General features: G+C 57.6%; 2 protein-coding genes across 2 annotated transcripts in view; one reads left to right on the top strand and one right to left on the bottom strand.

Annotated features, from left to right (window-relative positions):
* cgk1 (cGMP-dependent protein kinase) overlaps positions 1-1,221 on the top strand; it is a gene marked incomplete at both ends in the record, with an annotated part of 1,960 nt that extends 739 nt beyond the window's left edge. The window contains 2 exons of the mRNA XM_002955457.1: positions 401-517; positions 1,015-1,221. Coding sequence (XP_002955503.1) covers positions 401-517; positions 1,015-1,221 — 324 coding nt within the window. The remainder of the gene's footprint in view (positions 1-400; positions 518-1,014) is intronic.
* Positions 1,222-9,306: 8,085 nt separating this feature from the next.
* On the bottom strand, positions 9,307-13,355 carry poa2 (20S proteasome alpha subunit B). Its single transcript, XM_002955505.1, has 5 exons — positions 13,165-13,355; positions 12,639-12,990; positions 11,019-11,194; positions 10,576-10,692; positions 9,307-9,936 (listed from the first exon to the last, which is right to left on the bottom strand). Exons 1-5 carry the CDS (start codon positions 13,177-13,179, stop codon positions 9,889-9,891), a joined length of 708 nt encoding a protein of 235 aa, XP_002955551.1. The 5' UTR covers positions 13,180-13,355; the 3' UTR covers positions 9,307-9,888.
* Between the last annotated feature and the right edge of the window lie 1,096 nt (positions 13,356-14,451).

A 14,451-nucleotide genomic window follows, 5' to 3' on the forward strand; every position in this document is an offset into this window, starting at 1 on the left:
ACTCGTGACGTCCATTAAACACATAAATCTTGAAGTAAGTGGAAAACGCGTAAGCGCGGGGCCCGTAGGTGGAAGGCGTAAGCACAGGCGGTGTGCGTGATGGCGCCTCATCTTTCCTTAACGTGTGTAATAGGAGTTGCAGATGGAGGTGTGGCGGTGAGAGGGCTGGCTCATTGGCCAACAAGTGGTGGGTGGACATAGAGGATGCCGCACAGAAAGCTACGACTCTACACACTCAACTTGAAATCCCAATGCTACTCACTAGCACAGCGCCCTCGCCGTATGCCGTTTGCGCCGAGCTGTTTTGAGATCTGCGCTGTTCCAAGCCGCTTTACAACGCTTTTATGATTTTAACGCTGTGTTGCGTGTGCATGAAAACGCTCTTTTCGCCATGCGCCAGGCCCCGGAGGTGTGGGCAAACGGCACAGGCCCCAAGTACACGAGCTACGGCGCCAATGCAGACATCTGGAGCGTCGGAGTGGTGTTGTACGAAATGCTTACGGGACACCTGCCCGCGGTGAGTGGGGGACGCGTGGGTGGGTAGGAATGGGTGGGGTTTATGGTATGGCTGGTTGATGCTGGGCAAGAATGGGGGGAGGTAGAGGTGGACAGTCAGGTGGGGCTTGAAAACAGGCAGTATCAGTATCTAGGGTAAAAAATGAACGCCCTCAGTTTTTAATCTTAGGATGTCCAGTTCTGGCCAGATTTCTCTTTTTCTTGTCAATAGATTAACGGCTACTTTAGCTAAATCACACGTGGCCGGCCGCAACAGGAGGTGGTATTTATACATGGACAGCAGTCACGGACAGCAGAGGGGTGTGCTTGTGGAGGGAAGGGAGTCGTGGAGAGAAGAGAAGAGGGGCATGAACACCCTGACCCCGAGCTGCACGCTAGCCGCCGTCTTGAAATTGTACCGCTCAGGAAAAGCAAGCCCAAAAGGACCAGGTCAATTGCCCGTTGCAAACTCGTCTGCCCCTTCTTTGCCTCCGCGTCAATATCCAATATCCACCGCAGAGCCACCCGGACGACTACCTTCGCAGCAATTGGTGCTTCGCTCCGCGCCACACCGCCTTCAGTCCCGAGCTCCGAGACTTGCTGGGGCGCCTGCTGGTGCCGCGGCCCCGCCGCCGGCTGCAGAGCTGCGCCGAGGTGGCCGCACATCCCTGGTTTGCGGGCTTTGACTGGCAGGCGCTGCGGGACGGCACCCTGCCGGCACCGTACGTGCCCGCAGCGCACCGCCCGACGAGCAACGCTGCTACTGCCGCCGGTGCCTCGGTGGCGGCAGGCGGGGTTGGCGCGAGGTCGCGCATAGGGCCGGTTGCTACGGCATCAGGTATGCCGCCGCTTCTGGAGGAGATTGGTGCACCAGGTGATGCCGCCGTCGCCCCTGCCGCTGCCGCCGCCACGACGGCTGCATCGGCACCTGCGGGAGGTATCGGCTGCGTCGGCATTGGCGGGCTTGCCGCCGCCGCTGCGACTTCTGTCCAAGCCATCTTCCGCAGCCCCAGCACTGGAGTATTTTGGCAACCGGCGGCCACTGCAGCAGCGACAGCACCACCGCGGCCAGGGACTGCAGCTGCAGCCACTCCATCATCAACATGTGATACGACTGCTGCTCCGCCGCGGTCTTTGTCCGCAGCGGTGTCGGCCATATCCGCTACGGAGCTCCTGTCAGCTACCGGTAAACGACCATCCCTAGAGGTTTCCGCAGGCTCCTGTGGCCAGACTCGCGACGGCGGCGGAGACACAGGCCACCCTCCCGGCCCCATTCCCCAGGCCGCCAGGGCTGGCGCCGGCTCTATGTGGACCTCTCTTTCTCTGGGTTGGCCTGCCGCCATCCGGCCTTCCTCCGCAGCTGTACACGTATCGGCGCCAGTCTCCGTTGGGTCTTCATCCACTTCAGCATCGCTGTCGACGGCATGGGCGGGGGCATCGCTTCAAAGCCCATGGCGCCGGGGTGCACCCCACAGTTCCGTGAGCGGCGCCCCTGCCGCCGCAGCCACAGCCGCAGCCGGCGGTAGTAGCGTCAGCGGTGGACTCAACAGCTTCGGTTACCTTGGCATGGCCCTGGCCTCGGCACTCTCGCCCGTCATGGTATTTCCGAAACCTTACCACAACGCCGCGGCTATAGCGGTCTCGGACAATGTCAACGACGCAGACGACGACGCTTGCGCTTGCAGCCGCAGCAGTGAAAGGCTCGCGGCGGATGTGTACTGCGATGCCACGAGCCGTTCAGGGTCTGTCGCCGCCTCGCCCACGGCGGCAAGCGATGCCGTGGGCATCACTTCAGACGTCGCCAGCACAGACGTCCATTGCGGCAGCAGCAGCCCTGTACCTGTGTCTGCCATTGCTGCTGCCGTTGCGCTGGGCAACGTTGCAGGAGCCGGCGGAAGTGCGGGTCCCAGCACCACAGCAGCCAGTTGCAGCAGCTGCACGGCCCCCCTCTCGAGCGCCACCGCCAGTGTTACGGTCACTGCGAGTGAAGACTGCGCAGCGCTCAGGGCTTACAGTGCCTTCTCCGTTGCGGAAAGCAGTCGCTGCAGCGCCGGCGGCGATGGCGGTGACTGTGGTGCTGGAGAATCGTTGGGTTGCCAGCCGGCGAATGTAGGTAGGCGACTTGTCGCCGCGGCATTCCCATGCTCCGATTCACCGCATGTGCCGATGACCCTACCGGTGGCCATGCATCCTTCACAGCCCCTGCTCCTCCCCCAGCACCCACTATCATCATTGGCCCCAGGGATCTTGCAAACGGAAGGTAGTATGAAGGAGTTCGGGGTGGCTGCACGGCGGCGGTCCGAGACCGACTCCGCATCCTCTCTGCGAGCCCGCCAGATGCAAGCCCTGGATGCATCGGGCTGCAACGGCAATAATGGCATCAGCGGCAATAGCGACACTGACAGAGTCGGGAGAAGAAGAAGCGAAGGGAGCAGTAGCAGGAGGTCCAGTCCGGAGGATCAGCAAATCGCGTCGGCCACATGGTTGGCGGCTGCACCCTCGAGGGGTGCAGCGAGTCCGGCCGCAGTGCATTCTGTCAGCCTGCTCAGCGCCTGGGCTTCTCTGCAGCAGCACGTCCAGGGCCTTGCAGGCCCTGCGGGTCGCCGAGCAGGATGGTGGGTCCAACAGCGTCTGGCAGACGCTGCCGCGCTGGCGGTGGCAGCAGTGTCAGGTGCGGGAGGCACGCGTGCCGCTGCAAGGGCGACGGCAAGGGCGTGCAGGTCTGAAGGAGGAATCGCTCCCAGCACTGATGGCACCAGTGATGACGAAGCCGCAAGCGACCCAGATCATCCTCACGACCACTGTCAGCGGCAGGGATACGGTGCTCCGAGTGTACGTCCATCCGCGTATGGAGCTGAATGGGAGGACGCGGAAAGTCGGCAGCGGAGGGCTGGCTCGGCGGTGACTGTGTACCAACCGAACGATTCCCGCTTGACGCCTAGTGGCCGTCGCCACGCAGGCCGCCATGTCTCGCCTTGCGGACTTGGGGGCGCCATGCTACGACGGTCGGCACCCGCCGCGTCCTCTGCCTCGTCGTTGGATGGTCGGCGTCACCCAAGGGTGACGGCGACGACGACAACGACTTCAACGGAGACGAAGGCCGATTCCCGCTGCCGTGAAACTGACGCACCTGCTGGAACACTGGATGATGATGGTTGTGGTAGTGGTAAAAGCGGCGTCCGCTGCAGGACGGTCCCTCGCGACGGCATGCGGCCTGCTTGCACCAGCAGCCCGCCCACCGGCGCTGCAGTCGCCTATGCCTCGGCCGTCGACGACGTAACTTCCATTCACGCCAGCAACAGCTGGACAACGGCTACGACTTGGATTGGTGGTGCCTCTGGTGCCAGAGATGGATGGGCCCAGGGTGAGAACAAGCCGCCTGTTGGTGCGGGAATCAGCAACTGCGGGTGGAGCAACACCAGCAAACGGCCGATACCTGCGGACACGGCCACGGCGCGGCCGTGCCCGGTCCATGCCCAGGCTCAACGGGAGCAGCAGCCACCGCCGCAGCAGTCGTCCAGTGTGTTCGAGTCGACGAGGGAGGGCCCTGATTTCGCCACGGTAGTGGTGCGCGTCCGTCGCAGCACGGGCTGCGGTGGCGCCGCTGCTGCCGCTGGTACAGGCGCTTGGGGCAGTGCTGGAGCTTCTACGGGCGCGGCGTCTTGTGACAGGGAGGTATTGGAAGGCAGTCCGGCAGCGAATGCCGGTTGCGGCAGCAGCAGCGGTCCGGGGATGAAGGCAGACTTGGGCTCCGGAGTACCGTATCTAGCCCATTTGCCCCATGCCACTCCTCAGGCCACCGTGACGACCACTGCGGCCGACGTGGGCAGTATTGCATCTCCTAGAAAGTCCAAGGCTATGGGTGCGCCCCCATCGCCTCGCACCAACGCCTCACGCGGTCATGCTCGCACCAGCTCCTTTTGCTTTGATCCTTTGGACCAGGGAGGGGGGGCCCTGGGTCGCGCAGGCAGTCAACAGCAGTCTCCTGGGTCGCTGCCCAAGCTGCCGTCGTCGCCATCGTCGCCTCCATTGTCGATGTCGCCATCGCCGGTGCCGTCATCTTCGCGCCGCGGCCACCACGTCGGGAACCCGAGCTTCAGCTTTGACGTAGGGGGCCTGCTTTCGGCAGGACTGCTGCTCAGTTGTAGTCCTGTCAAGCTGGCTGGCGGAGCAGCCCGTACTGCAGCAGGCGGCGGCGGCGGGAGCGGCTCGGTTACAACAACTGGCGGCCCCTCTCCACGCCACTCTGCACGCTCCTTGAGCCGTGGTACGGGTGGCACCATGCCCCCTCCTCCCTCCGCTGCTGCCGTCGCCGCCCTGGTAGCTTTTGCCGCCGCCTCGGACGCGGCTGCTGCTGCTGCTGGAGCACGCAGTAGCATCACCACCCTAAGGCAATCACTCCTCTCGGCGCTAGCTGGAGTGTCGTCATCAACATCACCACAGCCGCCGCTATCGCCAGGGCCCTTGGGAGGTGATGCCGCGGACTGCAGTCATCCTCTCTTGGCAACATCCAGCAGGGCCTCATTGTCGGTTTCCTCCAGCAGCTCTCGATCCGATGGTGGTGTTAGAAAGGGTGCAGGGCGAATGCTGCTCTTTGAAGACGGAACAGTTACAGCGATTGCTGACGGAGAAAGGTGCCGTGACTTTGCACCGCTGGCTATGCAAGAAACTCCGTGCACCAGCGCAAGAGCCGGAGACGACGGCATCGGTGTCACTGTTGCTGCTGGAGCTGGAATGACGCAATGCCACCCACAGCAGCAACAGCAGCCTCACTTGTGGCATTCGTGGCAGGCTGCTGGGGACGCCGTGGTGCTGCTGTATGCGGCATGTGCGGCGGTGCTGGTGGTGGCGTGGGCGGTCATCTGGGAGGGCGCCATGGAGGTGTCATTCCCTGAGCCCTAGCGGCGGCGGAAGAGCCACACACGCACACGTCCCTCTGTTACACAGGGCCTGCTTAAAGGAGACGTGGGGGCCTCGCTCCTCATTACAGAGAACCTAACGTGTGATCCACCTTCCCACAAAAGCAACCTTGAGCAGCTGACTATCTAGGAGGAGATGGGGGGTTGGGCAGGAGGACGGCCGTGCAGGCAAAAACATAGGTTTTAAGGCGGTGGACGCTGAGAAGATGACGAAGAGGAGAAGGGCGGAAGTTCTTCGGGCTCGAGCGGTGCGCCACCACGACCTGAGACTTGGCTGGCTGAGGAGAGAGAGTTGGGTGAAGCTTTGGGGACCTAAGTCGAGAGTGTACAACTACCTTGCACTTGCAGGGCGCATCGCGTCATACCTGTGACGACTGCTGATGTCGGATTAGATGTGCACTTGTGAAATTGTGGAGCGTCTGCGAGCGCGCGCTTGTGTGTGCGTGGAGATGGGCAGGAAGTGGAACACCCAGTAGAGCGGACATCCCCGGAGGTCTGCACCGTCTGAGCGTGCGACGTCTTATCGAGCTCTCCTTGGACGCGTCCCTTCCTCCTCCCACCTCCCTAACATGCATCTTCCGCCGCGGCGGCTGCAGACGTGAAGGGAGGATATGACGGTCCCTTTGACGGTCGCAGCTGCTTGCTCTTTCTGGTAGTGGAGGCATTGTGCGGAAGGGACCTGTGTTGACCTGTGTTGACCTGTGTTTCTACAGTCAGGCTTTTGCATGGATTGTTGTGCCTGTGAGGACTTGTGTGAGTCTACATGCGCGCGTGGTGCGGCCTGGAGTCACTGGTTAACGTATCTCTGCCGCATACGGCACACCACCTGTCCAGGCTGCTGCTTTTGCCACTGTGTATGCACTGCCGAGGATGGGCGTGGCGATTAAGGGGCCCAAAGGCCAGTTAAGCGACCTGAACCGCCCGGAGGCTTACATATAACCTCTTGGACAGCCGTGATATTCGTACAGCTGTTATTATACCCTGCCTTACAAGGTGGAGACTCTACCCCTTGGACGCGACGTGTTACTGCATTAACCTTGTTTGGTCAACTCGTGGTGACTGTGGTCAGGTCGGGTATGGTAGCAGGCCGAGATGCGGCTGGCTGCATGAACGGGCATTGAGAAGCAGGGCTTGAGGTTGGGCTGCGCGTAGCTGTGTGCTTAGAAGCTGTGAAGGGCAGAGGGAACGGGTGAGAGGAGTGGAAGAAGCGGCCCCTCTGGGGACCCTCAAATTGTTGTTAGCTGCGGCCGGCGCAACCGCCCCCGCCAGTCCAACCAACCCCGAGTACTTACCTATCTTTTGAACACGACGGCGTCACGAGGTCACTGATGGTGGGTGCAAACGCAAAAAATGTTTGTGTGCGCATGCGCAGTTAGTTTGGCAGGTTTTTTCGGAAACTTCTCCAGGCGCGAAAGATGCTGATCTTGATATCACATTCTCACCCACTCTCACCCACTCTCGCTCCCTGCGATCTTTATAAAGCAATACCTATTAAAGCAACTGTGACGATATGGCTTGGGGCTGCTTTTTAGGTGGTGGTCAGAGGGACGCTACCTCAGGTACCAGAAGCACTCTCATAGCTCGATTTCTGGACGACCCTGCTAGGAGAGGCCGCTGCGCTGTTTGCGGCGAGGGTGAGAGTGGTGGGGATGGTGGGGATGACACCGGGGTCTAGCTTTGCCACAGGCGGGTCGTTGGTGGACGGTACAATTCCCTATATGCGCCATCGCTCGAACTTTCCTTGACTGCACTGCCTCTGTTATCCTTTCCTGTGTGTTTCTTCCTCGTACATAATTCTTCCTTTTCAGCAATGGGTTTTGCTTCCGCCCGTGGCTCTTGCTGATATGAATTAAAGGGTGTCTGGGAGGTGTGCATGTGCTTCTGAATATCGTCATGCTGCTGTATTGTGAAAATGCTGGACCGTTGACCTGGATGGCTTGCTTATATATAGCTATTCCGTGCCATAGTTATAAAAAGTCGTTCATGCGTGAACCTGCTTGCTCGCGCATGTTCGGCGTCCTACTTGCTTTGCGAGGGTGTTTAAGGTTCACACGTCGCCATATTGGTTGTGTGTCTAGCGGTTATCTGGGCTTGAGGTGCGCTGAGCCCTCGTTGCAGCCCAGGGTCAGGGCCCGCGCCCCCAGGGGCTATGTGGGGATCCGTCGGGCGCTGGAGGGAGGGTGTTGCAATATTACTCTCAGCAGAAAGCACCCGTACAGGCGTTGTGCATAGAGGCTGCTAGTGGCGCGCGGGGGAAACTTTTAGCATTCCATTCGGATGGGAGTACCCGTCGGTGCGTGCCGTCGTCTCCGCCACTGTTAGCTGCCTTGAACGTATGAGGTCTCCTGCTATGATGCGGCTGACCACTGCTTAATTTTGACGGGCGATTTTCCAGATGACGTTGCCGACACGATTCTTCCTTTCTGTTAGGTTGTGTGTCCTCAGGCAAGAGAACAAAGTGTGCAGTGTTACGCAGAGCTGCACACACGGAGATGTCTGCGGTGCGTGGTGGGCGTCCGGCATTGCGACAAGCACGGTTATTGATTGAAGTGCCTGTCTGGGCATGGCTGGATTGCGGGATAGCTGAATGGTTGGGCGCCTGTGCTCTCGGCAGCCTTGCCTAGCGGGTTGTTAGCTAATGATAAGAGGATAAGTTGGCGGCGGGAAGGTGATAAACACGAACGGTTTCGTGGGAAGAGTTTTGGTGAGGGCGTTGGATATTGTTGCTGCGGCGGACGGGGTAGATCCTGTGATCCTGAGAGGGTATTGACGTAAATATGTCGTTTGGACAAGTGTTCGCATAGATACGTAAATACAAAGCCGCGGCTGCGTGTGGAATAGAGCAGTGATTGGATAATACCTGTGGCACATGTCGGAGCTGTGTTGTGTGGATGGTTGTGTGTGTCCATGCTGGTATCTACCTTGGCTTCGCCATGTGCCGTTTGTGGCATTTTGCGCGGGTCCCGCCTAGCACGGGGTGGAAAGGAAATTGAGGGCGGATTGGTGTAGGGTGGTGCATTGCGGTCGATTTGTGTAGTAGTGTTCGCGATAACTGCTTTGCCTGGTAGTTTGCCGCGGTGCATCTCAGGTAACGCAAGAGGTGAGGGGGATCCAGGGTCTTCTTGCCGCTTGTCCTGGCAGCTTCTGTCCTGCAGACCCTGTTGAAACACCTGCCCACATCCCTACTGCAGCTGCTGCCTGATATTGGCAGGGTACGGCTTACTTGCGAGCGCGTTGCTGGATGGCACGAGGGGCAGGTGATACGCTTTTCACTGGCGCATGCTTTTTCTCCCATGCTAGGGTTTCCATGCTGACTTCGCCTGCTTACGATTACCACTACCATGTTTGGGCGTTGAGATGACGACATATTTTGGGGCTGGATGTGTGCATACGTGTCGGACGTTTGTTAGCTGGATGTGCAGCTTACTGGGAAACCTCAACCTCAAACCTTAAGGTATTCACTCTGGCTGGATGTGTTTTTAAGAGAACAGCTGACTGCGGGTAGTTGGATGCGTGATGTGTCCTTGCGCCCATAACTGTGCCCTTGTGCCGGAGGCTGTATGCATGTCGTATCGTTTTTCATAAGCCTAATTGCATAGCCACATTCTCCTGACATCGCTTACGCATGCATGTGTGGTGTAGGTCCCCGTCTTGAAACGTTTTTTAAGTCTCTTGTTCTGTAAACACGTCGCATAAGTGTGTTTGTTGTAAGCACCAGCCCAGTGGCGAAGAAGGCCACCGCGCGCTGAATCCACATCTCATGGACGGCAAAACACAATTTTGCTACGGCCTGCCGTTCAGCACTGCTTTTAGCTGGCTGCAGCTATCAGGGCAATGCTGCCTCCACTGCCGGTAGGTAGAGAGGTGTACAGGTGTCAAATGGGCCAAGCCAAGAGCTAGGATAGCTTGCAAACTACCAGTCAAAAAAAGTGCTGGCGCACAGAAATCTGGTTGCCGCCTGCCGGTCCCCATCGTCATCAGCACTTTGCGGAACATGACCACCCTGCCGACCTTACACGCACATCCCCCGCCTCCCGCTCAGCTCCACAGCTGAAGACCAACACAAGCGATGTGAGTTGCCCAGTAGCCCAAAATCCCTGCCTGCCTACACAGAGGATTGAGGCGGCAAACGCAGCCACGCGCCTTTGCTTCACTTTGAACAAACCACAGCCAAGTCCATGCCTTTCGCATCTGCCATCACGACTTTTTTTTATCTTTTCGTTGCCAGTCCCAGAGAGCAGATTTCCTTCCGAACAGCCTCTCAGCCTGGAGTCAGTCGGTCGCAGCCCAGAGCTGGGTCCGCCTGGAAGCGAGTAGTACTTATCATCACAAACCGATCATTGATGTGTACTTCGCCAGCCGTCACTACTCAAACCAACACCAGCAACAGCAGCAGCAGTAGCCGCGCGCTACCGCTATCAATCTGCCGCCCCCACCCCCACAAGCACCACCACTGCAAGCGCCAGCATCCGCATCACTCCACCTCCTGCAAGTAATCGTTGACCTCGGCCTCTGTGAGAACCTGCAGCCCAAAAGCGCGAAGCACGGCAACACATTATTGTAGTATCAACGACTTGCCAAAAAGGAAAAACAGAGTGGAACAGTAACTCCCAACCACTTGCCGGCAACCTGAAGAGCTTCCACCGGTGGAAGCCCCTTCGCCCATCGTAGTTTGCAAGAGACAACAGCCCATTACACAGCAATTTACAAACCGAAGCGAACCGAGCCCAGGCAAAAGCAGCACAGCACGACGTGTGTACGCATGCAAGAAAGTTTGCAAGCCGATACTATCACAGAAACAGGCAAACCTGAAGCAGCCAGGCAGCCAAGCAAGCTTAGCCGAACGAGCCAAGCATAACCCCAGGGACCGTTTGTGGTATGGAAGAAGGAATGGGGTATAGCAAATTGTGAGAAGCAAAACATTAGAGAAAACACTTTATTAAGTTATTCATAATCCACTTATAATTTTTAGGCTTCCCAACCTTCCCTCGTGTAAAGGCCAAAAAGGCCCCAACGGCAGGGGCACCCCAGGTCCGCGGCTGTAGCGAACCACGAGTGCGCAACTCCGCCGAGCACATGCGGCTGCGGCTGCTGCCGCTCTTTTTCACTCCCATTGTGCTCGCACGCGCACAAAAACATACATACATACACACAAACGCACCTTGAAGCTACGGTCCGGCCCCACGACTCCGACCTCAATGTTGGAGCCGCTGAGCTGCCCCTCGAAGCCCTCCTTCAGCGTCAGCAGGGCCGTGTGGACGGCGTCCTCGATACCCACCTGCGCACATCGGGGACATGAAATGCGGTTGCGCCAGAGAGGACTCCGAAACGGAATGTTGGATTACATGACCTCCTTTTCATCCCTTGTGCCACACTATTTTTCCCTTCCGACATACAAAGTGAAGTTCCCAGAACTCCCATGGCGCGTGTCGTGCAGTATACTCCGAGTTACATCTACAGCACTTAGCTACAACACCATGTGGGCTGACGACGAACGAACCCTCTCCCCTGGAAGTACAAAACCAATTTCGAATCCAGATCCAGATTCGGTTTTCCTATGATCCAGATCCAGATCCGGGTTAGGGTTTAGTGTTTAGTACGCACCTCTTCGCTGTAGCGCTTCTCCAGGAACGCTTTGGCGTTGGTCATGTTTTTGCCGATGGCAGACGCCTTCCAGGCAAAGTACGAGCCTGATGGGTCGATCTGGTACAGCTGCGGCCCGTTGTCGTCGTACCCGGCCATCATCAGCGACACGCCAAAAGGCCGTACACCGCCCGTTTCTGTGTGCATGTATGTGTGCAGGAGCGGAGCAAGGGGCGGAGGTGCGAAGGCGCAGCCCTGTTCAGAACCTGTGGCTGTTCAGTACGACAGCTTCGCAGTGCTCGCAGTGCACACGCACACGCGCAGTAGCAGTGCTCGGTGCAGAGCAGGGCGCACCCCGAGGAGGGGGATGGGAGGGGGTGGTATGTGTGTTTGCCAGTGTTGTGATGTACCGTCAACAATCGCCGCTTCCTCCCATTGACTTGCATTGCATGGCATGCTTGGACTCCACATATGGTGTCCTCTGCCTCAACTGGGTCGCTGTTTGGCACTGGCATTTGCATCGGCACTGCATTGACACGGGGATGGCGACGGACAGATGACCGCCCCCTCATCACACCTCACGCGAGGCGGTGCCGCATAGCACTGTTTTTGCCAGCAGCACTAAATGTGCCCTAGTGCTTTCCTGAGGACGGAACCCCCCTACCGGTGTAGGGTGGCGCAACCACAACCAACGCAACCGCCTGTCTGTCCATTCAGACCACAAGGGAGAGGTCTTTTGCACCGCGGCCCTTTCGCAAAGCTTTCGCGCGTTCCAGAATGCTGGGGGGAATGCCGATATAGGCCGTTCGCCACCCGTCGCGAAGGAGCAAAGGTAACATCCCTAAACAGCGGAATGACTAATGCTCAGCTGGCGGGAGCAGCAGCAGGAAGTGAGGGCTCAAAATCCTCCGAAAGGGTGCTGCTCCGCTGCTACACCTCGCGCTGCCGGCCCCCATACAGACAGTCCCACTGCAGTCCTCTACCCCTCAGCCACGTGAACACAAACGGGATCTAGGGGGTGTGTGGGGTGAACCGGTTGGTGGTTGGCGGATTGAGATCCTTTCTAGGGCGAGGGCTCAACAGGCGCCGTGTGGACATACAGGGTGCACGTACGTCTTAAGGACCAGGACCTGTCAGCCTACCTACCTGCCTTCCTACCTAAGATGGTAAGATAAAGTCTAACCATAGCTCACATTAGGTGCACCATTCCACCCGGGGCAACACCGTTCTCAAGTCCCCCTCACGCCCCCACCTGTGTGCGAGAGCTATGCAACGTAGAAAATGTGGGTCTAGGTTGTGGTGGATGTCGAACGCGTGCGCGAGTTGGGAAGGGATTCGGACGGGGGCATACCGAAGAGCGGGAGAGGGTGACGCATTTAGCAAATCTTGAGACGTGGATATCTTTTCCCGCGGTTTCGCGGCAAGGCAAGACCTGGTAAGGCGGTTCCGGTTATGCCGGGTAGGTGCCGCGTCGCAAACTGTTGTGATCAAGTTCATGGTACTCCTCGTGGCTCCTCATGTGGTCCTGACGTTTCGGCATGGCCGGGGCATGAGCCCTTCGACAACCTAAGTTGGTTATAGATAGGTCTGTGTTATATATATAGATCTATTGCACTATTGACTCCCGCGGTCACCACTTACGTGTGAATTCTTGCATTACAGCAGCGGTCTCCCGCACGAGCTGTGCCACCGGAATGTGCTCCTTATACGTTTGGTAATAGGCCTGTGCTGTCTTCCGTGCGCGCCGTACCAGCACACGAAAGTCTGGCCCCATGCCGCTGTATACTACGCCGATGCTTGGCGTGATAGTCATGATCTTCTGCACTGTTGTCTCATCTACCAGCGCCGACGGCAGCTTCTTCTCTGTAGCGATGACGACACCATCTGTCGCACTGATGCCAAGCGACGTCGCACCAGCGGCCACGGCATTGAGTGCATACTCAATCTGTACTAACTTCCCACTTGGGCTAAAAGTCGTGAGGGAGAATGAATACTGCATCGCGGACAAGAGGGACCCCGATAGCGCCAATTAGCTTCACGCGAGGCCATGTATGCCGTGACCAAATAAGCCTTGCACGCCAAGCTTTATAACGGGTTTAAACCGTTACTGATCAACAAAAATACTATAGCAGACAACCGATAGCTTTGTCCACGCAATGCTGCTCACCTGCGACTCAGCCATTTTGGCAGCCCAAAGCTGCCGTTACTTCCTAAATATAGTACCGTTTCAAGACAGCAATGTCTGTGCCCTAGTAACACTTAAGCTTTAAGTTTGCTGTCCGATCTCAACGGAAAGATCTTTTACAGGGTTCCCACCGCCTATGCCAAGAAGTAAATGAATGAGAGCGTACTGTAGTGTTCATGACAAATACCTATTCACGCATAAACGGCATACCTTCACTGTGGGACTGCATTACGGCGTGTCGTACAAAACTGCGTTCGGCGGCAAATTTTTGCCAATCTTCCCATGACTACCAATGCCAAGCTTTGCGCAGCGTGGACCACAAACACCAGCAAAATATACATACCCGCGCTCCTAGGATATCCGGGGACCCCAACTGAGGCAACAACGCGCAGACCCTTACCGTTAGGATCGGAGCGTTTGCGCGGGCGTGTTTTGCCCCATTCTGCAAGATTTTCTATCCAGTGCACCCCAAACTTGCACCTAACTGCACCGAGCTGATTAGACAGAGCAGAATGATAATGTGTCGTGCGTTTACGAAACATGTTTTGCAAAGGAGAGGACGCACAAAAAGATTGGCAGCAATTTCTGGGACGGAGCTGAGCACCTTGCATGCTAAAACGTCGGTTACCCGTATATGCGCCCCGAATCCACCGGGGACTGGTGTGTCCACCGGGTTGTGTGCCGGGAGAGGAGGGTAGGCAACTGGCCTCAATCCTAACCACCCCTTGGTCTCAATCCGAAAGTGTAAACTCAATCCAAGGGGTCTCAATCTCAATCCCCTGTTGTGTCAATCTCAATCCCCTGTTGTGTCAATCTCAATCCCCTGTTGTGTCAATCTCAATCCCCTGTTGTGTCAATCTCAATCCCCTGTTGTGTCAATCTCAATCCCCTGTTGGTCTATCTCAATCCCCCCGTGAGGCAATCTCAATCCCCTCATAGGGCAATCTCAATCCCCTCGTGGTCAATCTCAATCCCTTTGAGGTTTCTATCCCAAACCCTCCCACGTCAAGCTGACCAGCTGAAGGTTGCCTCCAAGTCGTTTAGCGCATATTATTATCTCATAGACTGGGCAAAGTCGAGCATTTTGCAAGCAGGGTATCCATTTTAACACAGGCAGGTTGGCAGGCGGTTCATTCTACAAGCATCGTACGACACTAAAGGGCCGCATCGACTTATCTGCCCCCGTACCGTTCCGAACAACGGCGCGCACACACACACCCTACGAATGAACAACAATCATGCTGCGGGGGGGGGGGGGCGCGTTGTTGA

This window comes from Volvox carteri (assembly GCF_000143455.1).
Source record: "Volvox carteri f. nagariensis unplaced genomic scaffold VOLCAscaffold_52, whole genome shotgun sequence".
NCBI lineage: Eukaryota > Viridiplantae > Chlorophyta > Chlorophyceae > Chlamydomonadales > Volvocaceae > Volvox > Volvox carteri.

Coding starts and splice junctions, on each gene's coding strand:
- poa2 (XM_002955505.1), bottom strand. Junction 11,195..12,638: donor TGTAATGCAAGAATTCACAC/GTAAGTGGTGAC, acceptor ACATGCACACAG/AAACGGGCGGTGTACGGCCT. Junction 9,937..10,575: donor GGCCGGACCGTAGCTTCAAG/GTGCGTTTGTGT, acceptor TTTGGGCTGCAG/GTTCTCACAGAGGCCGAGGT.